Source organism: Heterocephalus glaber, unplaced genomic scaffold (genome assembly GCF_053883595.1).
Source record: "Heterocephalus glaber isolate CG9 unplaced genomic scaffold, H.glaber_assembly_v1.0 deba00001689, whole genome shotgun sequence".
NCBI classification, from domain to species: Eukaryota; Metazoa; Chordata; class Mammalia; order Rodentia; family Bathyergidae; genus Heterocephalus; species Heterocephalus glaber.
This window is the reverse complement of record NW_028258414.1, coordinates 15311343-15333399: the sequence shown is the minus strand read 5'-3', so window position 1 is coordinate 15333399 and position 22057 is coordinate 15311343. Positions and strand designations below refer to the sequence as shown.

The following is a 22057-nucleotide window of genomic DNA, read 5'->3' as shown; positions in this document are numbered from 1 at the left end:
CCAGGCTTAGTGGATTTGGACCCAGATGAGGCAGCCTCCAGCCTCACTGCCTGTCCCTCCCTAAGCCCTGAGTGGGATGGGGCTTACCTGAGTCATGGCCAGGATGGAGTGGGCAGTGCAGAGATGCAGGGGTGGCCTGGGGAAGCCATCAAGCGTCACCACCATGTGCAAACACCAGAGAGAAGTGGCTGGGTGTGGTGACACACATTTGTCATCCCAGCACTTGGGAGGCTGAGGCAGGAGGAACCCTGTAAGTTCAAGGCCAGTCTGTACTACTTAGTGAGACCTTGTCATGAAAGAAAAAACAAACTAAATCATTTTTAAAAATTAAATAAACAAATGCTGGTCTAGGAAAATCCATCCTCTCCATCTCCTGGCCCCGCCAGACATTGCACTCCCTACTGTTTCAGTCTGTGCTGGCCTCAGGCTCCTTTGTCACCTGAGCAGTCCTTTCCCGGGGAGTAAACTGTCCCAGGGCAAGATTCACTGGGTGGATGTGGAAGGGGACCCCAGGGACTGGGTCCATTTGCACAGGGACCAGGGGACTCTTGGGGAAACCACCCCTGAGGGTGAAGGGTCAGTGTTCCCTGCAGGAAGAAGTGAGCAGGTTTGGGGGAAGGACGGTGGCCCAGGAGGTCCAGCTCAGAGTCTCAGCGAAGGCTGGGAACAAGAGGAGGGTGCGTTAGACTCCATGTGGCTCCTGTGTCGAAGCAGCTTTCCTGTGTGTCACTGTCTCTCCTGGGTCTGCTGTGCTGTCCCCTGGCAAGAGCTGCTTCTGCCTCCAGCTGCTCACCTGCCTGCCACCCCTGAGTCAGAGTGGAACAATGCCCCAACGAGGCCCATTGCCAGTTGACCTGTGAGCCCTGACCCATAAGCCTGGCTCATAAATGAGCCTGGCCCAGCAGACTCCTCTCTTGACCACATGGTGTCTGTTCTATGGACATTGTCCTAACGGTGCGGGAGACAGGCCTGGGGTGTGGGGTATGGTCCTGAGCCTCTCAGCCTCCACTTTGCAGCTTGTAACCTCTGAGCCCTGGTTCCATTCCAAGATGACCTCATGGTGCCCACTTCCTGAGGTTGACGTGAGGAGAGCCCGAAAGAATGTGTGTGTCCAGGAAGGGCCAGGACTGAACTGGCCCATCTGTCCCTGGCCTGCGGTGGGGACAGGATAACAAGCATAGGGGCAAAGTCTCTGTCCTGTTCTTTCTGCTCTGGGAGAAGGGGCCCTTTTTACAGCCGGTTAAAGATTGGCCAGAGGTATGTGAGACGCTCAGGCTAGCACTGGTCCACTGAAGGCCGGGCAGAGTGGTGGCCAGTGGATAACCAGTGGACCAGTGGCCAGTGCAATCTGTCCTTGAACCTCCCGAGGGGCCTGGGCCTTGCTGGATCTTGGATGGACACGTGGCAGCATCACTTACTTCATTTCATTTCTTTTAATTGTAAGACAGAGTTTTGCTCTGTTGTGCGGGCTGGCCTTGGACTCACAGCAATCTTCCTGGCTCAGCCTACTGAGTGCTGGGACTGCAGGTGTGCATCACCTCACCTGGTTTAACATCAAATATTTTATATGTGCAACAGGGGTGCATAGGGGAGTCTCCTTCCACTCCAGGAGCTCTGGAAGAGGCGCTATGTTGCCCTCAGTCTGGGGTTCCTGGGGCTGGGCCATGTCTCTGCCCTCAGACAGGGGGGACTCTGAGTGCCAGGCTGTGTCTTCCTGCTGGATAGCAGTCCTTGGGCAGGAGCATTTCTTCCTTCCCTAGGAATATGACGTCTGGTGCTGGTTGCACCCTGTTCCCCCTCAGGTGGGATCCCCAGGACAGAGCTGTGCCCATCTCTGCTGCGAACTGGGCTGGCTCTCTCCCAGCTGCAGGCTCCTTGCCTGTGCCCTGGGTTTGAGGACATAGATGAGTAGGACCTGAGGGGTGCTTCCTCCCCTGGGACCCAGCACCGAGCATCTGCCTATACTTTTGAGATGTACTATTGTCTTCAAAGCCACAACAGCTGTGATTATTTCCAGAATGGTGGGCAGTAATGCCACTGGAAGAACTCTTTCTTTTTAAAAAAGTATTGGGAATTGAGCCCAGGTTGCTCTGAGCTACATCCTCAGCCCTTCTTTGTGTCAAGACAGGTCTCCCTAGGTCACTAGATAGCCCAGGCTGGGCTCAAACTTATCATCCTCCTGCCTCAGCCTCCCAAAGTGCTTGGGTTACAGGTGTGAGCCACCGCACCCGGAAGGTTCTGTGGGTTCTGACAAATGTATGACCAATGGTTGACCACCACCACGGTATCATAGGGTGTAGTGGCATGGCCCTAAACTTCTGTCTGCTTTTGCTTGCCATTCATCTCTTACCTTGAGCTTGTAATCTTTTTTCTTCTTTTTCCAGTACCGAGAGTGAACCCAGGGCCTCACGATGTAGGCAAGCACTGTACCACTGAGCTGTACCCCTAGTCCTCACCTCCCCTGGTCTTTTTCTGTTTTCATAGTTTTGCCTCTTCCAGAATGTCAGAGTTGGAATCACACGGTATGTCACCTTTCACTTAGCAATATACATTTAAAGTTCCTCCACATCTTTCTGTGGCTCTGAGAGTCCATCTGTTTTTTTAAAAAATCACACACAATATTTTAGTGTGTCTCTCTTTCTTACAGAGATTGTGGTAGCCAGCTGTGGTAGCACACGCCTGTGATCCCAGCACTCGGGAGGCTGAGGCAGGAGGATCACAGTAGTTTGGGGCTAGCCTGGGCTGCATAGTGAGTTCAAGACTAGGTTGGACTACATGGAGAGTCCTTGCCTCCAAAACAAACAAACAAAATGATTGTGGTAAAGTAGACATAAAACTGAACATTGTACGACCAGGGATTTAGCTCAGAGGTTCCAGTGCCTGCCTTGCAAGGGCAAGGTCCGGAGTTCGATCCCTGGTACCAAAAAACAAACAAACAAACAAACTAAAACAACATTGTAACCATTTGAAATTTACAGTTCTCGAACTAAGTACATTCCTAAGGTTGGGCAACCCTTTCTGTCCATTCCCAGGACTCTTTCATCATCCTGATCAGAAAGTGCATTCATTAAATCACAACCTCCACCCCTGCCTGCCTCCTCTTGGCCCCTGGCAGCCTCTATTCTCCTTTCTTTCTCTCTTCCTTGCACCTCATGTAAATGAAATCAGACAGTAGGTATATTTTTGTTTTTGCTGTTGGGTTTACTTCACTTAGTGTAATACTTTTTTTAAAAATTCTTTTTTTAGTTTTGTGAGTTGGGGTCTTGCTATGTAGTTCAGCATGGTCTTGAACTCATTATACAATGTAGGCTGGCTTTGAACTCACAGACATTTATAGCTAAATGGATGCATATTGAGGCCATACTCTTAAGTGAAATAAATAGGACACAGATGTGTAAATACCGAATAGTTTCTCTAGTGCGAGAAACTGATAGTGTAAATAAGGATACACATGGATGAAATGGCCTAAAAACATATTTCTCAGATTGTGCTTCCATCGTGTGTCATATGACTGTATCAAAATGTAAATTAGGGAGAAGTTTGGCTTATGTGGAGTCTGCTAGCTAACTGGAATTTTTTTTCCAGATCATTATTTGTTCAGTGTTGGTTTGGGGGACCTTCCTGAAACAAATGACATCCTCTGGGGTCTTGTTGATGCTCGACATGCTTTTTTAAGTTATATGGAAAAATGTTCAAGTGCTTTTCAGTTTTGTTTTGGTTGAGTTCTACTGTATTTGAATATTATTGTAGTTTTCTCTCCCCTTGCATTGTTTTCTTTGAGTGGTTTTAATTTTTTGTATGTGTGTGTGTTTGATAATGAAGTTATTTAATGAAAAAAAAACAATTGTATTTCCATAGAGCTTTCTTCAACTTATTTATTTACTTATTATTATTTTTTGTTTTGTTTTTTGAGACAGGTCTCACTATGTAGCCCAGGCTGGCCTTGAATTTGTGGCCATCCTCCTGCCTCAGCCACCTCAGTGCTGCAATTACCACCACCCCTAGCTAAAACTGTTCTTTACAAAGAAGAGGAGAGAAAGAAGATCAAGGCCCCACAGGTGCCCATCCCCTGCCTTGGCTACCCAGGCCCCTTCATTTGGAGAAGCGCAGTCGTGCCTGCATGTGTTCGCAGCGGGGCGGCTTCATGTTCAGCCCGTAGGTGGGGGTCATGTCCACCTTCGTGGTGGGCGGCACGCTGAACTCCAGCCGCTGCAGCAAGATGGCCAGGAACAGGAAGATCTCCCACCTGCCGGGCGTCTCTCCGATGCACCGGCGCTTGCCCAGGCCGAACAGCAGCACCTTATCACTCAAGGTCTTGTTGATGGCAGTGTCATTGGCCATGAGGAATCGCTCGGGGCGGAATTCGGAGGGATCCCCCCACTGCTTCCTGGAGAGAGCAGAGGACCTTGTGGGCTGGGGAGGCCAGGAGGCCCAGGAGGCTCCCAGTTGGCCTTCTGTAGAGAGCACAGGTGTCCGAATACAGTGAGAGAATGAAGGCTTAGTGCATGGGACCAAATGGGTAAGCTTGGTGCTTATTTCCTTCACAGAGCTCCCTCTAAAATGTTCAGCCTCATGCTGGGTGCGGTGGCACTCACCTGTGATCCCAGCACTTGAGAGGCTGAGGCAGGAGGATCACTTTGAGTTCGAGGTTAGCCTGAGCTACAAGGCCAGCCTGAACTACATAGTGAAACACTCTCAAACAAAACAAAACAAAACCAACAAAGATCAGCCTTGATTAATTTGTTATTTTGAAGAAATAATGCTTTGTCAAAAGGAAACAGCCGCCAGTGGTGGTACATGCCTGTAGCTCCAGCACTCAGGAGGCCAGCCTGGGTTACAGTGTGAGTTCAAGGCCAGGCTGGACTGCATGGTGAGACTCTGCCTCAAGAAGCCAAAAACAAACAAACAAACAATAAAAGAAAGATGCAGAAGCAGAAAGAGTCAGTGACACTGTGACACTTGAGTAATCCTAGTTACTCGGGAGGACACAGTGGGAGCATTTCACTTTCAAGACCAGCCTAGAAACTTAGTGAGACCCTATCTCAAAATAAAATGAACAATGGGCCAGGGATTTAGCTCAGTGGTTTTGCTGCCTGCTGCGCAAGCGCAAGGACTTGAGTTTGATCCCCAGTACCAAAAAAATAAAATAAAATAAAATAAAATAAAATAAAATAAAATAAAATAAAATGAACAATGGGCCGGGGATTTAGCTCAGTGGTGCCTCTGCCCACCTCCAAAGCACAGAGTCCCGAGTTTGATCCCCGGTACCAAAAATAAATAAAATAAATAAATAAATAAAATGAATAAGTCTGGGGATATAGCTCAGTATGAGGTCCTTATTCAAACCTCAGCACCACAAAAAGAAAGAATAACATTAAAAGAAGGAAAACAAAGCCAGGTAGCAGGAGGATCACCAGGCCAGCCTGGGCTACATAGCGAGAGAGCTTGTCTCAAAAAACCAGTAATAGTAATGATGATGATGATGATGATGATGGTAAAAAAGAAAACATGTTCATTTTCATCCTACCCCAAATATGGTGGTAGCAAAGGCAATCATAGAAGGCCCTAATTTATGTGTAGTATTTGAAATGGTTATTGATGGCACAAGTATGGATAACACTTTCACGCTCAGGAGTGTCCCAGAGTGGATGGCACAATCTGTGGTTCCCTTGCTGTAGACTAAAGTGGGGTTCCAAAGAGCAGTCTGTGGGCTCAGAACCTCAGAGTACCCTCCCTTACCCACCAGTGTAGAATTTTGTGCTGGCAAACTCTGTTGCAGACTTCCTGGCCATTTCTTAGGGGCACCATAGAACACACTGATCTGAATTTTGTCTCTTGGCATGAACTCTCCAGCAGTTGAGGGTCTCCTCCTTGCATATACAGTTCCAGGGAACAAACAGCTCCCCCGACTGCAGAAGCCACAGCACCCGCCGTGCCACATACTCACGGGTCGTGGTTGACCTGCCACTGGTTGATGAACACGCAGCGCTCCTTGGGGATGTGGAAGCCGTTCAGTATGGTGTCCCTGGTTGTGCTGAGGAGGGAAGAGGGCTCTGTCATGCTTGGGGGCTGGAAAGCTGGGGCGTCTTTCTCCTCCCTCCTCCTACCTCACATCTGTGCCCCGCAGTCTCCATGCCCCTCTGTGAGAGACGGTATGAGGGGCAGGGAGTTGGGGAAATTATCCTGGCTCTTCCTCCACTTCAACATGGTGCACAAATTTCTCTTTGTGCCCAATTGTGTGCTGTGCCATTTTTTGGTGCAGAGACAGGCAGTCTGGGCAGGCCCTAGTGCTTCAAGTCTTTTCCCTTTTTAAAATAAAGCCTTGGTAAGTTGCCCAGGCTGGGTTGGAACTTGTGATCCTCCTGCCTCAGCCTCCTAGAGTGCTGGGATTACAGGTGTGTACCATCATGCCCGCCTTGTTTCAAGCCTCTTGCTCCTGGAATAACTGGACCAACATGTAGGTGGAAGTGGACATCAAGCTTGGGTTGGGGTTGACCCTGGGCAAGGGCAGGGTATGTGGATACGAGTCCGGCCAGGCAACAGTTCCAGCATAAGCTGGATTGGAGGGTTGGTGGGGTGGCCTGGCTGCAGAAGGGGGCAAGTGTGACAGCTGACATCACAAGGGTGACCTTCTCCTGGGCTCTGCATGGTTGGATCATGAATGGCCAGACGGGGAGCTGGGGGTCCACAGGAAGCTGCTGTCATGGCTGGGAAGGAGACCTGAGAAGGAGCCAAGGGAGGCACCAAGAATCTGGGAAGGGGGACATGGCGGGGCTCAGGGGCCCAGGCCCTGCAGGCTCACCTGCGCGGGATGGTGAAGGGCAGGAAGGAGGAGTGTCGGAAGACTTCCAGGATGAAGGCTTCCAGGTAGGGCAGCTGGGGTCGGTCTGCCAGCTGGGGCCGCCGGTCCTGGCCAATCACAGTGTCTGCAGAAACGAGGGTGTGCAGAGCTCAGGAGCTGCGAGGACTGCCCCATGGCATCCGTGTCCCCCATCGTACCATTTGTCACTGTGTGGGACTACATCTCATATGTCTGATACTCTACAAATCCACTCAACATTTTCTGGGACCTGGGCTTGCACATAGTAGGGACATAATAGGTATTTTAATTTATTTTATTTGGGGATCCGGTCTTGCTGTGTAGCCCAGGCTGGCCTGGAACTGGCTGCAATCCTCCTGGGACTACAGGGACTCGCCACCATGCCCAGCTCTAACAGATATTTTTAGGTTGAACAAATGCCCTGAGGCCCAAGTGCCTCCTGAGCCCAGGGCTGGGGCATCACATACCCAGCTCCTTCTGGATCTTCCTCTGGATCTCTGGGTTGGTCACAAGGTACAGGAGGGACCAGGTGATGGCGGTGATGATCGGATCAAAGCCTGGGCAGCCCCGAGTGAGAGGAGGGAGAAGGAGACAGGAGCAAGGAAGCCATGAGCCCCATGCACCCCTAGGAGCAGAACAGGCATTATCTTTCCAAAGGGCAGGGGTTGACTCATTATCATTCAGGGAAACTGAGGCCCAGAAAAGGAGGGAGAATTGATCAAGTTTCCACTGGGACTGGACGGCCCAGCTTGAGCTCCAACCCTGATCCCAGGCTGGGTGTCTGTGTCCTGGACCAGCCGGTACATGGTCGGTAGGTGCATGGCTAGGCTCGGGCTGGCACAGATGTGTGTGAGCAGAGTGCGGGGCTCTGGCTCCTACCTGCCAAGAAGAGTTCATTGGCCAGGTTGATAACCTTCTTCCGGGAGATCAGTTTGTCATTCACCCTGGGGTCCTCCTCACTGTGCTTGAACAGGGCACTGACGATGTCCTGGACATTGTTCTGAGGGCACACATGCTTGGGAACAGTTCCAGGACAAAGGCTGGACCCAGCCCCAGCCCACCTGGTGCATCCCCATGGCCTGGGCAGTGTGAGCATTAGGAGCGGGGTCACCCTGGCTGGTTTAAAGTGTCATTAATGCCCCTTTGACCCTTCTTCGTGAAAACCTTGGGGCTCCAGGTCAAAGGAGGAAGAGGTTGGTGTGACCACAGGGAAGAAAAGTGACACGGAGCTGGGGATTAGCTGCTGTTGGGGTTCAGGTTCCTGCAGAACAAAAGCTTTCTCACTCCTCTAATAACAGGTGCCTTTCACAGGCTTTTCTTCCCAGGGCTTTGAGTGGGCCCAAGAGGGAGGCTATAAGGATAAGGAAACAGGCCCAGAGTGGGGAGGGATGGCCCCCGGTCCCCGATCCCCGCCCGGTATTGGCAGCACCACTGCCTCATGGCCACCTTGGACGGACACATCGCATCCCAGGCGCACCTTGTCAAAGTCCTGGTAGTGCTCCTGGACCATCTTCTGCATGAAATGCAGGAACCGCTGGTTGAACCTCTTGAACCGCTGCAGCATGGGGTTGGGCAGGTAGCGGAGGATGGGGAAGAAGTCCACGGGGTTGGCAGAGGAGGCGTTCTCCATGAAGTCATTGCTGGTTGCCAAGATGCTGAGCATCTCCTCGCTGGTCTGGGGGAAGTTCTTCCCAAAGCACATGGCGCCAATGACATTGGCCACCGACCCCACCATGTGGCTGTAGGGATCAAAGCACCCAGGCCCTGCCATGAGCTCCAGCAGCTTGCTCACGAGGCGATCAGCCTCCTTGCTCGTGTGCTCCTCCAAGTAGCAGGAGGACGATGAGGCCGGGTCTGAGGCCACCGAGAAACTCTTCAGGGCGTCCTGTGCCAGGCGCCGCCGGGCAGCCCACACGGGGCCTGAATCTGGGTTGAAGATCATGCTCTGGCCTTCAGTGAACAGGGTGAAGCTGTAGAGGTCGGGCCGAGCCTTGAAGTTGTCACCCTGCCGCACCAGGGCCTGGCGGATGGTGTCCAGGCCGCTCAGCACCACCACGGGCGTGGAGCCAATGCGGATCTCCATCACATCCCCATAGCGCTCACTCAGCTTGGCCAGAGCCAGGTGCGGGTTCTTGCCCAGGGTCAGCACATGCCCAATCAGTGGCCAGGCCCAGGGTCCCGGGGGTCTCTTCAGCCCTTTGGGAACCTGAGGCCTGGAAGCTCTGACTACCCAGAGTACCAGGCAGAAGATGGTGGCAGCCAGGAACAGCTCCATGGCCGAGAAGGGAAGAAATTGGAACAATGCCATCGGTACCAACTGCAAAGGAGAAGGGTGGAAGGGACAGGCTGAGGATGGAGATGGTTCTATCTGTTCATTCAGTCAATCAGTCACCCATTCAGTAAGTACCGAAGCATTCTGAGCTCAGCTCGAGGCTGGACCCCAGATGACTAAGATGCATCCTGAGAGGTGCCCTGAGCATGTCAGAGAGCCCAGGGCTGGAAGGGAGCCCAGGATCCCCAGCTCAGCTGTCTGAATTCCCATCCCTGCCTCTCTCTCATTTCTTTTTTTTTGGTACCGGGGATTGAACTCAGGTCCTTGCACTTGCAGAGCAGGCGGTGAAACCACTGAGCTAAATCCCCGGCCCTCTCCCTCATTTCTAATTCTGAAGCTGTAGTGGAGGCAGTGATCCCTCCAACACAGGGATGTATGTGAAGGACAGACCCCCTGACACTACCGGCACAGAGTGTGTGCTATGCATTGTGTCAAAGCTCCATATCAAGGTGGGCTTCCTGTTGATACCCTCTCCATACCCTGGCAACAGGAAGCCCTTCCCCAGCATGGAGAAGGCCAGGTTCCCAGGGGTGATGCAGACGCCTGTGATGCCCCTGCCCCTGATAGCACAGCACCCTTTATCAACACCAAGAAAAGCTCCTCCTGCAAGGATAGCTCCTGTCCCCTCTCAGCCTTGGAAGCTGAGGTTGCTGCAGCCAGGTCAAGGCTACTCTCCCTCCCCATCTCTCTGTCCAGTAAGAGTCCTTAGAGATGGGCCAGTGCAAACCACTCACTGAAAAATGGAGGAACTGAACCCAGAGCTGATCAGCAGGAACCAGGACTCAGACCTCCTGTTCCTGCCCATAGTTCCTGTTCCTCCATCTCTCTCAGTCCGCAGAATTCATGGCAGGGGACCCAGGACTGGAAACCAGGCCCAGGAAGGTACCTGTGGAAGCAGGTGCTGGAGACTGGCAGGGTTGTGGGGGCCCGTCTGGGGTTTCTGGCTACAGATGAGGGGCCTTTTATAAACGCCACCCCCATCAGATAGGCCCAGCTGGCCTGGTTACCTGATATCAAAAATGGATCGCTGAACAAAGTCTGAAGGGTTGACCCTTGGCTTTGGGCAATGACCACACAGCTCCACCTATTCTCAGAGCTCAGGACAGCTCTCTGGGGACAGGCCAGGAGGGGTCGTGGGTGTCTGGGTGTCCAGTTCTTTACAGGGTCCAGGTTAGGGTTCTCCTCTCTCTCAAGGGCAGGGCAGGCTGGTGGGAGTGGAAATTAGACCTTGTGTTGCCCCCATTCCTGCCTCTGGCCACGCAGTCCAAGCTGAACAGGAAGGGGACATGGTCCAGCTGTCTCTAAATCTCAGCCCAAGTGCCCATTTGAAAACAGGAGACAATGAGGGTCCTACTTTCTAAAGATAGACCCTGTTAATCTTAACTGTCAACTTGGTTGGATGGAGAGGTGCCTATGAGAATAAAGCACACTCCTGGGTGTGTCATGGAGGCATGACCTTGGGGACTATGTCTGGCCCCTGGCCTCTTCCTCTTGGGCTCTTTCTCAGCTCTCTGCTTCCTGGCTGCCATAAGGTGAGCAGCTCTCTTCCTCCAGGCCCTTCTGCCATGATGTTTCTGGAGCCAGCCAACCATGGATTGAAACCTTTGCAATTGTGAGCCAAGATAAACCCTTCCCCCTTGTAAGTTGTTTATGTCAGATACTTGGTCTCAGCCACATAGAGGTGATCAATGCACCCCTCTACCACCCTCCTGTGGAACAGATGATAAGAAATTAAAAAGTGAATGAAAAGTCCTTGCTTTTAGCTGCTTGCTTCTCATGGCCATGGCTTGGGCTCTTCAAAGTGATCAGTATCATTAAGAAAGACCAGGGCCTGTTCTAGAGCCAAGAGGCTACTGAGATGTAACAACCAAATGTAAAATGTGAACTTGGATTGGATCCTAGATTTAACCCAAAATTGTTTTCTTTTTTTGGTACCGGGGATTGAACTCGGGTCCTTGTGCCTACGCAGCAGGCAGTGAAACCACTGAGCTAAATCCCTGGCCCCAAAAATTGTTTTCAAAGCCATGGAAGATATTTTTGGGACCCTTGGGGACATAGAAACATGCACTGGAGGGACGAGGATTTAGCTCAGTAGTTCTGCCGCCTGCCTTGCAAGCTCAAGGTCCCGAGTTTGATCCCTGGTACCAAAAAAGAAAAAGAAACATGGAATGGAGATTAAATGATTTTCTAGAATAAATGGTAGTTTTCTTAGATGTGAACTGAATACTGTATCATGGTTCTGTGGGAGTGTATTCATGTTTTTAGGAGCTTGATACTGTATTATTTGAGGGGGAAGTGTCCTAATGCCTGTAACTTCCTTTCAAATGGTTAAAAAAAGAGTACACTTTAGCCAAGCACAGTGGTGCACATCTGTAGTCCCAGCTACTCAGGAGGCTGGAGAGGAGGGCCACTTGAGCCCAAGAGTTCAAGGCCAGCCAGAGCAACAGAGGGACCCTGTCTCAGTAATAATAATAATAATAATAATAATACTGGGCCCAGGATGAAGGCACAGTGCCTGCCTGGCAAGCACGAGGTCCTGAGTTCAATCCCTGGTACCCCACCCCCCCAAAAAAACCTTTTCCATCCATTACCTATCTATCTATTTATCTGTCATGTGCCTATCTACTTTTCTATCAATCAGGAGAAAGTACTCAAGAGTAATGTCAGTTATCATGAACCTAGATGAAGTCACATGGGTGTTCATTGTTGAAAAGAGATCTTCAAGCTAGACCAAGGTCTTGGTCACATCTAAGAGGAAGATGGGGGCAAATCTTACATTGGATATGAGAAATAAAAAAACTTTTATTTATTTTTTGCCGCACAGGGAATTGAACCCAGGGCCTTCACATGGTGCTACATCCCTAGCCCCTTTTTTATTTTGAGATAGACTTTCACTAAGTCGCTACATTACCTGGATTGGGCTAGAATTTATGATCCTCCTGCCTCAGCCTCCCAGAATGCTGGGACTACAGGTGAGCACCACCACTCCTAGCTGAGGAGTAAACATTTGGCTTGGATTAGACTGGAACTTTAACTCCTGAAAACAAGGAAGCTGTGGGATTGACTCATGGAGATGCTGAGGGGCAAGGATGGAACTCGGAGAGGGACAGAGCAGATCTTGTGGATGAGGGGACAGGAAGGCCGTTTCCAGCAGGGTCCACTCAGTCAATGAGGGACGAGGCCTAAAGTGAGGTTGGGGTTACAGACCACTGACACCATCTCACTGATGAACCGGAGTCCACGGTGCATTTAAATGTCCTCAGTTTGCATTCAAGTCCTTTTTTTGTCCCAGGTCCCATCTAGGATACCACGAGATATTTAAACATCATGGGTCTTTGGACGATCTGTGGCTATGACACTTTCTCGGGTTACCCTTGTTTTTGGTGACCTTGACAACCGTCAGGAGTCTTGACCGGGTGTTTTGCGGATTTCCCACTGTTAGAATTTGGGGTTTTGCTCAGGGCGAGCCTAAGGCTATGGGTTGGTGGTGGGAAGACCTCGGGGCGAGTCCCGCCGCTGTCACAACACACAGGGCACACAGCGCAGCGTGACAGCCTGGTCCACGGGACTGGGCAGCTGGCTGGAGTCGAGTTAGATTCCTCCCTGTGAGGTTACTCTCTCCCTTCCCATACTGCACCCATGGGAAGGAAGTGGCCATGTGTAGCCCACACCCAAGAAATGGGAAGCATCCACATAAATATTTGGACATTTCTCCAGGAGAGATTATTTTCTTGGGTTTTTTTTTGGGGGGGGGGTACCAGGGATCGAACTCGGGACCTTGCGCTTGCGAGGCTGGTGGCGGAACCAGTGAGCTAAATCCCTGGCCCCTTTATTTTTTTTTTAACTTTATTTTTTTAACTATATATGGACCACAAGGAGACCTGTTCCTGTGCATAATATATCTTAATTCTTCTTTTTTCCCCAATCCCCTCCCCTCCCTTCAACCCTTCTTCTCCTCCCCATTTACAAAGGCTTTGTTTCCATTTTTTCTTACTTTGTTTCCTCCCTTTTCCCTTTCTTCTCTTCTTCCTCCCCCCTCCTCTGCTCCTCCTCTATTTCACATGCTAGGAGAGACTATTCTCTTTTAAATGTTTTCTTGAGTAGTACATGGTGGCCCATGCCTGTAATCCCAGAACTTGTGAGGTGGAGGCAGGAGGATCAGGGTGAGTTCCAGGCCTGCCTGAGATACATAGTGGGTTCAGTCAGGGCCAGCCTGAACTACATCGTGAGACTCTGGGGAGAGAGAGAGAGAGAGAGAGAGAGAGAGAGAGAGAGAGAGAGAGAGAGAGAGAGAGAGAGAGAGAAATACAGCTCAATGAATTTTTATAAAGTTGACAAAGTGCGTAATAGCTCTCATATTAGCAGAGGAGACAGGATCCGTGGCCTCTTCCCTCTCAGCATCCTTGTCTTCCCCTCTCCAAAGTGACCACAATCTCAGCTTCTAATTGCATGGGTTTGGTCCTCTCTCTCTCTCTCTCTCTCTCTCTGGGGGTTTTCTTGAGACAAGGTCTTGCTGCATAGTCCAGGTTGGCCTCAAACTCATTATGTAGCCCAGGCTGGCCTTGAACTCACAAATCCTCCTGCCTCAGCCTCCCAAATGCTGGGATTACAGGTGTGTGCTACCACATTAGGCTGGTCTTTAGTTAAATAACAATGTATTAATATTCATTCATCAATTGTAACAAATGTATTAGACTAGTACAAAATGTTAATAACAGAGGAGGCTCCATGGAAATATCTGGGACCTCTGTACTTTCCACTCAATATTTCTATTAACCTAAAAAGGCCCCCAAAATTTATTAAGTGGGGAAAGATACATTACTCAATATTTCATATTGGAAAAACGTGGCTTTACCCCTTGAACACCAAAATAAATTCAAATGGATCAAAGATTTAAATGTTGGAAATAAAGCCATGAAGGTCCAGAAGAAAAAAACATACATTTAGCTATAAATGGCTCAAGCTCATCTTTCTTTATGGCAGAGTAGCACTCCATTGTATAGAAAAAAACCACATGTTAGCTAAATGGATGCACCTTGAGACTATACTCTTTTTTGGTTTTTTTGGGTTTTTTGTTTGGTACCAGGAATCAAAGTCTGAACCTTGCGCTTGCAAAGCAGGTGGTGGAACCAATGAGTTAAATCCCCAGCCCTCGAGACTATACTCTTAAGTGAAATAAATCGGACACACATGTTTAAATACCGCATTCTCTGGCGTGAGAACCCGGAAGTGGAAATAAGGACTGAAATGTATAATAGATATTGGGAAATGGGAAGAAAATGTTGAAATGGGAAGGGAAACAAGGGAGAGGGGAGGGAGAAAGGAAGGAAGGGACAAGAAAAAAATAGAAGGAAAAACTGGAAACAAAGCTTTTGTATATGGGGAGGGCAGAGGTTTGAGGGGAGGGGGCAATGGGAAAAAGAGAGGTGAGAGGTATCATCTACAGGTGCAATCCCCTATGATGGGTGTTATCATTATGTATGTCTAAAATGTACCAATAGGGCCGGGGATTTAGCTCAGTGGTTTTGCTGCCTGCTGTGCAAGCGCAAGGACCTGAGTTCCATCCCCAGAACAAAAAAAAAAAAAAAAAAAAGCACAGTGTAAAATGTACCAATAAATGTTTTGCTACAAAAAAAATTCCAGAAGGAGGAGACAGGGCAAGAAGTGGGGATAAAGGGACAGAAAATGATCAAGATATGACATGCACTTGTACCAACTCCCCCAAAATAAACGTAAGTACAGTGGTACCTCTATCTATGGACTTAATTCTTTTCATGATACTGGTCACAAACTGCATTGGATGAGAACCAAATCAAATTCAATGCTTAGGTTCAAGGTTGACCTTATGGGGAAATTTGATTCAGTTCTCGACCAATTCGATTTGTGACCAGAATCATGGAAAGAATTAAGTTCATGAACTGAGATACCACTGATTGCAAACATACACTAATAAAAAGATAGCTTAAAAATTCCAGCCCCCCCCCAAGAGCACACATAGCATGATTTCATTGATATAAAAAATAAAAGCAGACCAGGTATGGTGGGACGCACGTATAATCCCAGCATTTGGGAGGCTGAGGCAGGAGGATCCCTGAGTTTGAGACTAGCCTGAGCTACATACTGAGTTCAAGGCCAGCCGGAACTTTTTTTTTTTTCCGGTACCAAGGATCGATCTTGGGTCCTTGCGCTTACGCCGCAGGCTGCAAAACCACTGAGCTAAATTCCCAGCCCAGCCTGAACTTTTTGTGTGATTCTGGAGATGGAACATAAGACCTCACACATGCTAGACTAGTGCCCATCTACTGAGCCACACCACTTTATGGTTTAAATTAAGGTATATTCTTTCTGTTGTTGTTTGTCTTTTGAGATAGGGTCTGGCTATGTAGTTCAGACCGGCCATGAAGTCACTATGTAGCCCAGGCTGGTCTGGAATGGTCGGTGGTTCTGCCTCATTATGGGTGTGCTCCACCACACCTGGCTAAGATTTATTTTTTATGTTGTGCAGTTCTATGGTTTTTTTGTCACTTTTAAAAATCCTGGTGATATCAATCTACCTATCTATCTATGGGATGAAATTCACCATTTTAAACTGAAGTGTAGAATGTATTAGGTTAAATCTGGCTGCTGTTACCCTTTCATTTTATTTATTTATTTTTTGAGACAAAGTCTTGCTATGTGTTACAGGATGGTCTTGAACTCACTATGTAGTCCAGGCTGACCTCAAACTCACAATTTTCCTCCTGCCTCAGCCTCCCGAATGCTGAGATTAACAGGCAGGTACTACACCTGGCTTACTTTTCTTTTTCTTTTTGGGGAGAGGGTGGGTACCGGGGATCAAACTCAGGTGGCGGAACCACTGAGCTAAATCCCCGGCCCTGGCTTGCTTTTCTTCATATCTCTAGTCTTTTGCCCTGGAACTAACAGGTAGCATATATTCAGAAAATGATTTGTTGAATAAATTACTGTTGACGAGCAAGAATGTGAACTTGCAGGGAACTCTGTGAAGACACCGAATAGAGAATTCCCTGTATTCATCTTCCAGAAGAGTAATGATGGTTAGAGTTTATTGAGCACCTGCTATGCCCCAAGTTCTGTGGTTGGGTTCTCAGGAGTCATCTGTGTTTTGGCTTCACAGCAGCCCGGTGAAGTGGCTCCTATGATGGCCTCATGTTCCTGGTGGTCAGAGGGAAGTGTGAGTCATGGACCAAAGCCAGGGGCAGGGGAGGAGCAGTCGGTAAAGGAGGAGGCAGCAGTGGGAACTGGGAATTCACCATCCCGGGAGGAGGGGCCTGGGGTACAGGTCATGGCTGGGGTGAAGGTGACCGTAGGGACAGGTGCCACAGCCACCTAGAGCTGGTGGTGACCAGAGGCAGCCATGGCAGCCCCCCGCTGTCCCCACTCTGTCTCAGCTCTGTCGTGGCTCTGGGACATCAACCTACCCAAGCTCCAATGCAGGCTGTGGGCTCTGGAGAGGAGCAGCCGAGCCCCATTCACCTGTGCTCAGAGGACAGGTGCTGCAGGTGCACAGATGAGCAATTAAAGCTGGGGCGGGGAGCCAGGTGTGTTGCTGCATACCTGTGATCCCAGGACTCTGGAGGCTGAGGAAGGAGGATCGCCTTGAGTTCAAGACCAGCCTGGACCACATAACGAGACCCTGTCTCTAAATAAATAAATAGCTAGGTTGTTGGTTGTGCGCTGGGGTGGTGGGGTGGTGATGTCTCACCAATTTCTAGATATGGACCTGAATACCCAGCAGCCCTTGCCACTGACTGCTTCCTTGTGTCCAAATGGCCAAATGGTCACCTGCCACAGGCTCTGGGCACCACTTCCCCCTAGCTCTGGGTGTTTGTTTTTGGAGAGAAGGTCTCATTATGTAGCTCAGGTTGGCCTTGAACTTGAGATTCTTCTGCCTGAGCTTCCTGAGTGCTGGGATTTCAAGCGTGCACCACCAGGCCCTGCTCTCCCTCAAGCACTTTCACAGGGACCTTCCACTCGACCTCCCTGCCCCTGGACCAGTGTTGTCCAATGGAGCTTCCTGCAATGATGGCAAATGTTCTGTAGCTGCAGGTGCAGCTCCTTGGTAGAGCACTTGCCTAGCACGCCCAAGGCCTTGAAAACAAAACATTTTATAGCTGTGCTGTCAGACATTTGAAATGTGGATAGAATTTTTAATTTTATCTAATTCTGGGGCGGTTGGACCCAGAGACTGCACTCAACTACATTCTCGGTCTTTTTAAAATTTTTATTTTAAAGCCGGGTGTTGTTAAGTGGCTAAGTTGCTTAGGCTGGGCCGGAACTTGAGATTCTCCTGGGAGAGGGGCGAGCATCAGCCGGCCTGGCTTCTGTCTAATTTTATCTGTTTTAAGGGTAGGAAAATGTATTGGGGACTATGAATAGCTCCTGAGAGACTGGAGGGGTCCCGAATGGGTTGTCTCATCTAATTTTAAGTTTAAGTCGCTCTTTGCAGCTGGACTCCATCCAGGCCCTTAACCCTCCAGCCCCAGCTCCACGCTGCCACCTATGTGAACTTTCTGAAATTGCAAACCAAGCACGTGGGTTCCCTCGTCAAATTACTTACTGGTTTTACAAGACATGGGAACAAGCTTTGAGCTCCTAAGCTCAGCGTGGGAGCCAGTGCCTCCACTCCTCTCTTTTCCCTTTCCCATCCCTTCTGCGCCTCATGCAGCCTTCCCACCAACCTCCCATCGCTTCTCCAGCTCTCGGCCTCTGCACATCCCCACTCGTGGTTCCCCCGCCTGGAACCCCGGGCCTCTTTGAACCACTTCTTCCCCACCAGCAGCCCCTCCAGGAAAGTACTGCTTCGAGCTGAAGATGCTACCCAGGTCTCAACAGTGTGACACGTTAGTAACAAACATGCTCCTCACTCCACTAAAGCAAGTCCCCCAACTCCTGCCTCCTTGGGGGCCCCCTTGGCCCCTGCTCTAGGCACACGGGCACAGCAACAGGCACAGACTGACCAGTCAACTCTGCCACACCAGAGGTATTTGCGCTCCAACAACCCAACCCCACATGGGGCTCTGGAGACTCAGTTTCCACATTTTGCACAGGGGTAGGGGAGTGGGAAGCTGTTAGGAAGAATTTTATTTTGGTTCTGAGGATTGAGCCTAGGGCCTTCCCACTGAGCTACATCTCCAGCCCTTTTTAAATAATTAATTAATTAGGGCCTGGGATTGAGCTCAGAGGTCCCGCCCCCTGCCTCGTAAGCGCAAGATCCCAAGTTCAATCCCTGGAACAACAATAAAAAAATTCATTAAGTTAGAGACAAGGTCTGATTATGTAGCCCAGGCTGGCCTCAAACTCAAGACAATCCTCTTGCCTCAGCCTCCTGAGTGCTGGGGTTACAGGTGTGCACCACTACATCTGGCTCTACAATTTTTTATGGGGATAGAGTCTCGCTAAGTAACTAAATTTCCCAGGCTGGGCTCCAACGTGTGAGCTTGCTGTCTCAGCCTCTAAGAGTATTGGCATTTCAGTTGCGCACCACACGTCTGGCTCACAGGAGTAATGTCTTAGGACTCTGTCCCATCTGGGTGGATCTTCTTGGGGTGTGTATTAGGTGCCCAGCCGTAAGTGCTCAGAGAGCTTGGGTGGGTATGACTCCCAGGCTGGCAGATTTGGGTTGTAATTCTTTGCAGTTGCACATTGTCAAAACCTGACTCATAGTACAAAAGGAAAAGGAGAGCGGGAATGAGAGGAGAAAACAGAGAAAGAGGCAGAAGTGAGGATGAAGCAAAAGGAGGGGAAAGAGGAGAAGGGGCAGTGGATTTTGTTCATGTGACGATGATGTTCTATGGCTTCAGGAATAGCTAGATCTAGGTGCATAATGCGATCCATTCTTCCTCTTCTCTCTCCCCTCGGTGGCTTTCTTAAAAACGGGCCACTGGCAGCTCCAAACCTTTCTGTTTTTTGAGCTGGAGTTTTGATCTGTATTCCAGGCTGGCCTTGAACTCATGTGTAGCCCAGCTGGCCTTGAACTCATGGTGATCCTCCTGCCTCAGCCACTGATTACTGGGACTACAGATGTGTGCCACCACACCTGGCTCCAGATTTATTTTCTAATCAGCACAGCCTCCCCCACCCCCAGAAAACCTCTTTTGTCCAGTGACTTCATCAAAACCTCCATAAGGCTGTCCTTGGCCTGGCTTGCGGTGGGATCAGCCCACCAAACCTGATGTCTGAGAGTAGTCGGGTGATCCCCAAAGAATGATGGGTGTGGTGTCACCAAGAGGAAGAAGGGATGCTGGGCCCATAAAACCCTTAGATCCCTTCTGTCCCTGGGGTGACCGCAGAACTTACTACCAAGCCAGGACCTTGTAATAATTATGCTAGGTCAACAGGCATAATTACCCCGGGTCTCCCCTCGTAGTGTCCCTGGCCTCTCCAGGCTCAGCACAGGCTTGGCGCACAGCTCCTGTTTCCACCATGGAGTAAGGAGTCTGTTGTGGGTCCTGCCTGCCCACTGTGCCCCTGCCACCCACTGCCCGGCAGTGCTGACCAAAGGCTCTGGACCTGAGGACTCTGCCAGGCCAAGACTCTTGGCTGTCCACATCCCACCAGCAGCCCAGAGCCCTCCCCACCCCCACCCCTGCCCCGAGGATCAATCACTATGGAATCCCAGCCAAAGAGCTTCTCACGCAAGGCAAGCAAACTTTGACCCAGCGTTGGGCATTCAGCTCCAGGCCAAGGTCCTCGAGCCTCTTGCTCGTCACCTCCTTCTCTGCCCAGGGCTCAGGGAGGCCCCCTCCTGTCACTGCAGCTGCAGCCCAGACGAGGCTTGGTGATGAGAAGGGCAAGGTCTCCGAGGCCCCAGTGCACCCCACTCCTGCCCCAGGGTCTGGGGAGATGGAGGTGCTGGTCCAGACCTGAGCCTGTCCTCCTGTGGCCCCCTGGGGCTCCCTTTGAAGCCTGGCTGAAAAGCCTGCCCCAGTCAAGGTGCCAGCACTCCAGGCTCCACGTCAGCTTGCTGGGCATCATCAGGCTCTGCCTTTCTGATGTGTCTCTCCAGCTGAGCAGAGGGCGAGGTGCTGGCTTTATTAGCTAAGGAGTTCCTTAGGCATCAGCACCCCCTTTGGGACCCTGGGCAAAGCAACACACTTCTACCAAAAGCAGGGATTTTCTGGGTGCATGCTGGGGTGCCCAGCACAGGAGGGCTTTTCTACCAGTTGCGATTCTCTCCAGCTAGTGAAGGGGCAGGGACTCTGGGAAGGAGAGGAAAACATGGCTGCAGAGCAGCCCGGGCACCTAGGAGTCCCTCGCTCTCGTCTACTTTGTGTGGGTCTCGCCCTACCTGGGCCTGAAGCACAGACCTCTCCTGGGGACTGTGAGGCTGCTCAGGCTGAATCAGTGATGCAGCGAGCAGAATGATTGGAAGGATGCTGAGAAAGCCGGCAGTACCTCCTTGTGTCCTGTTCTTCTGCCTAAGGCCACCGTTGGCGCACCAGCTCTTGGGTTCAGTGTGTCCCTCTTGCTGTGCGACTCATCTCTATGCCGCTGTCTCTAACCCCTGTACCAATCGCTCACCTTTGCAAGGACTTGTTATATCGCATCAGTATCCCACAGGTTGTTTTTTCATGTTAGGGCACGGAAGGACAAGTGGCGGGCGGCATCCAGGTCACAGCAAGGGTCAAAGTCTTGAGAAGTACTTTGGAGAAAAGCTAGAAACAGACCAGGAGAGAGCTAACTTGCTGTGGAGAGGGTGGGAGAGGCATCCCAGAGCAAGAGAGAGTTTATCTGAGACTCAAAGTAAGGACAAAGTAGAGGTGGGAAAGTTATTAGGTTCTGCGAAAGGTGCCTTATCTAGCCTTTGATTCCAAGGGGCAAACAAGGTGGTGACAGAAAAATATCTGTGTTTTTTATTCTTGCAAATCTTTTCTTTTTTTTGTTTTTGTTTTTGGTACAACCCCAAACAAACAAGCAGTCTGGATGCCATAGCAGGGAGAAGGGATTGAAAGGGACAAAAGACAAACTGGGAACCCAGTTATAGGCTAAATGTTTTAGAGCAGGGACCGAGCAAAGCCTTGTCTGTACTTATGGCTGCTCCCCACGGATGATTTAGGGGCACCGAAGGCCTCGAGGAGTGTGTGGTCCCGGAGGGGGACAGACCTCAGAGTAGAGCAGAGTGCCCTTGCACCCTCCCTCTGGCCTCAGCACAGTGGCCAGTGTGATCTTCCTGGGCTGGGCCCCAGTACCATCTCAGAGTCACACAGTCAGTCTCAGATTTCCCAATGGGGTACACTCTGTAAGAGGGGGGATGGCAAGTTCCCTACAGGCATCCCATTCCCCCAACCCTGAATGCAGGGTGATCCCTGTCCTGGGACTCCTGCACATGCCCAATGCTTCTGGTGATGCTGCCCCAGGGCCTTTGAACCTGCTGCCCTCTCCCCCGGGGGCTCCCTCTCCACTCACAGACCTGAGGGCCTTGGTTCTTGACACCAGACTCCTGCAAACCCAGCAAACCCTCTGTGAAACTGTGATACATCCTCTCGTAATCCTACCCGTTCTCTGCTGGGCCTTTTTCTATAGCACTTTTTTACCCTCTGCTATTGTGATCACTGTATTTCTGTGGCGTATGACACGTGTCGCCCACGGGAATGTAAGCGGGCGGTGGGAGGAGAAGCATTGTCATTTCGGCTCTCATCCGTTTCAGTCGCCAGCACCTGGCACACAAAGGGCTCTTGGTAAATATTTGTGCAGTGCCCAAGACAGCCAACTGCAGTGGGAGGGGAGGGGCGGAGGAGACTGTTTCTGGCCTGGGCCGGGGGACAGGTGACGGTGCCCTTGCCTGCTGATGAGAGTTGGGCACAAGTTGAGCTGGACACGCGAATGCAGCCTTTCTCCCTGGACCTCTTGCAAGGGCGACCTAGCAGGGGAGGGGCACCGGGCAG

At 50.5% G+C, this 22057-nt stretch overlaps 2 protein-coding genes across 9 annotated transcripts in view; one reads left to right on the top strand and one right to left on the bottom strand.

The window, feature by feature from the left end:
* Edc3 (enhancer of mRNA decapping 3) overlaps positions 1 to 22057 on the top strand; it is a 231312-nt gene that overhangs the window by 106786 nt on the left and 102469 nt on the right. The window lies entirely within an intron of this gene.
* LOC147821878 (cytochrome P450 1A2-like) lies at positions 3845 to 20678 on the bottom strand. Of its 4 annotated transcripts, none has more exons than XM_087198881.1 (7): positions 20461 to 20678; positions 8298 to 9137; positions 7700 to 7820; positions 7288 to 7377; positions 6803 to 6926; positions 5948 to 6034; positions 3845 to 4387 (listed from the first exon to the last, which is right to left on the bottom strand). In XM_087198881.1, the coding sequence occupies exons 2-7, from the start codon at positions 9126 to 9128 to the stop codon at positions 4093 to 4095; spliced, it is 1548 nt and encodes a 515-aa protein (XP_087055007.1). In that variant the 5' UTR covers positions 9129 to 9137; positions 20461 to 20678; the 3' UTR covers positions 3845 to 4092. The 4 variants fall into 4 exon arrangements, with proteins under 4 accessions (XP_087055007.1, XP_087055008.1, XP_087055005.1 ...); XM_087198882.1 differs by having other exon boundaries at positions 20568 to 20675; XM_087198879.1 differs by lacking the exon at positions 20461 to 20678 and adding an exon at positions 10039 to 10165.

What these genes read in the sequence shown, in the direction of transcription:
- LOC147821878 (XM_087198881.1), bottom strand. Translation starts at nt 9,128, where the DNA reads ATGGCATTGTTCCAATTTCTTCCCTTCTCGGCCATGGAGCTGTTCCTG. An exon ending in CAATGAACTCTTCTTGGCAG is followed by an intron (nt 7,378 to 7,699) that starts GTAGGAGCCAGA and finishes GGGGCTGCCCAG; the next exon opens with GCTTTGATCCGATCATCACC. An exon ending in TGGCAGGTCAACCACGACCC is followed by an intron (nt 4,388 to 5,947) that starts GTGAGTATGTGG and finishes TGCTCTCTCCAG; the next exon opens with GAAGCAGTGGGGGGATCCCT.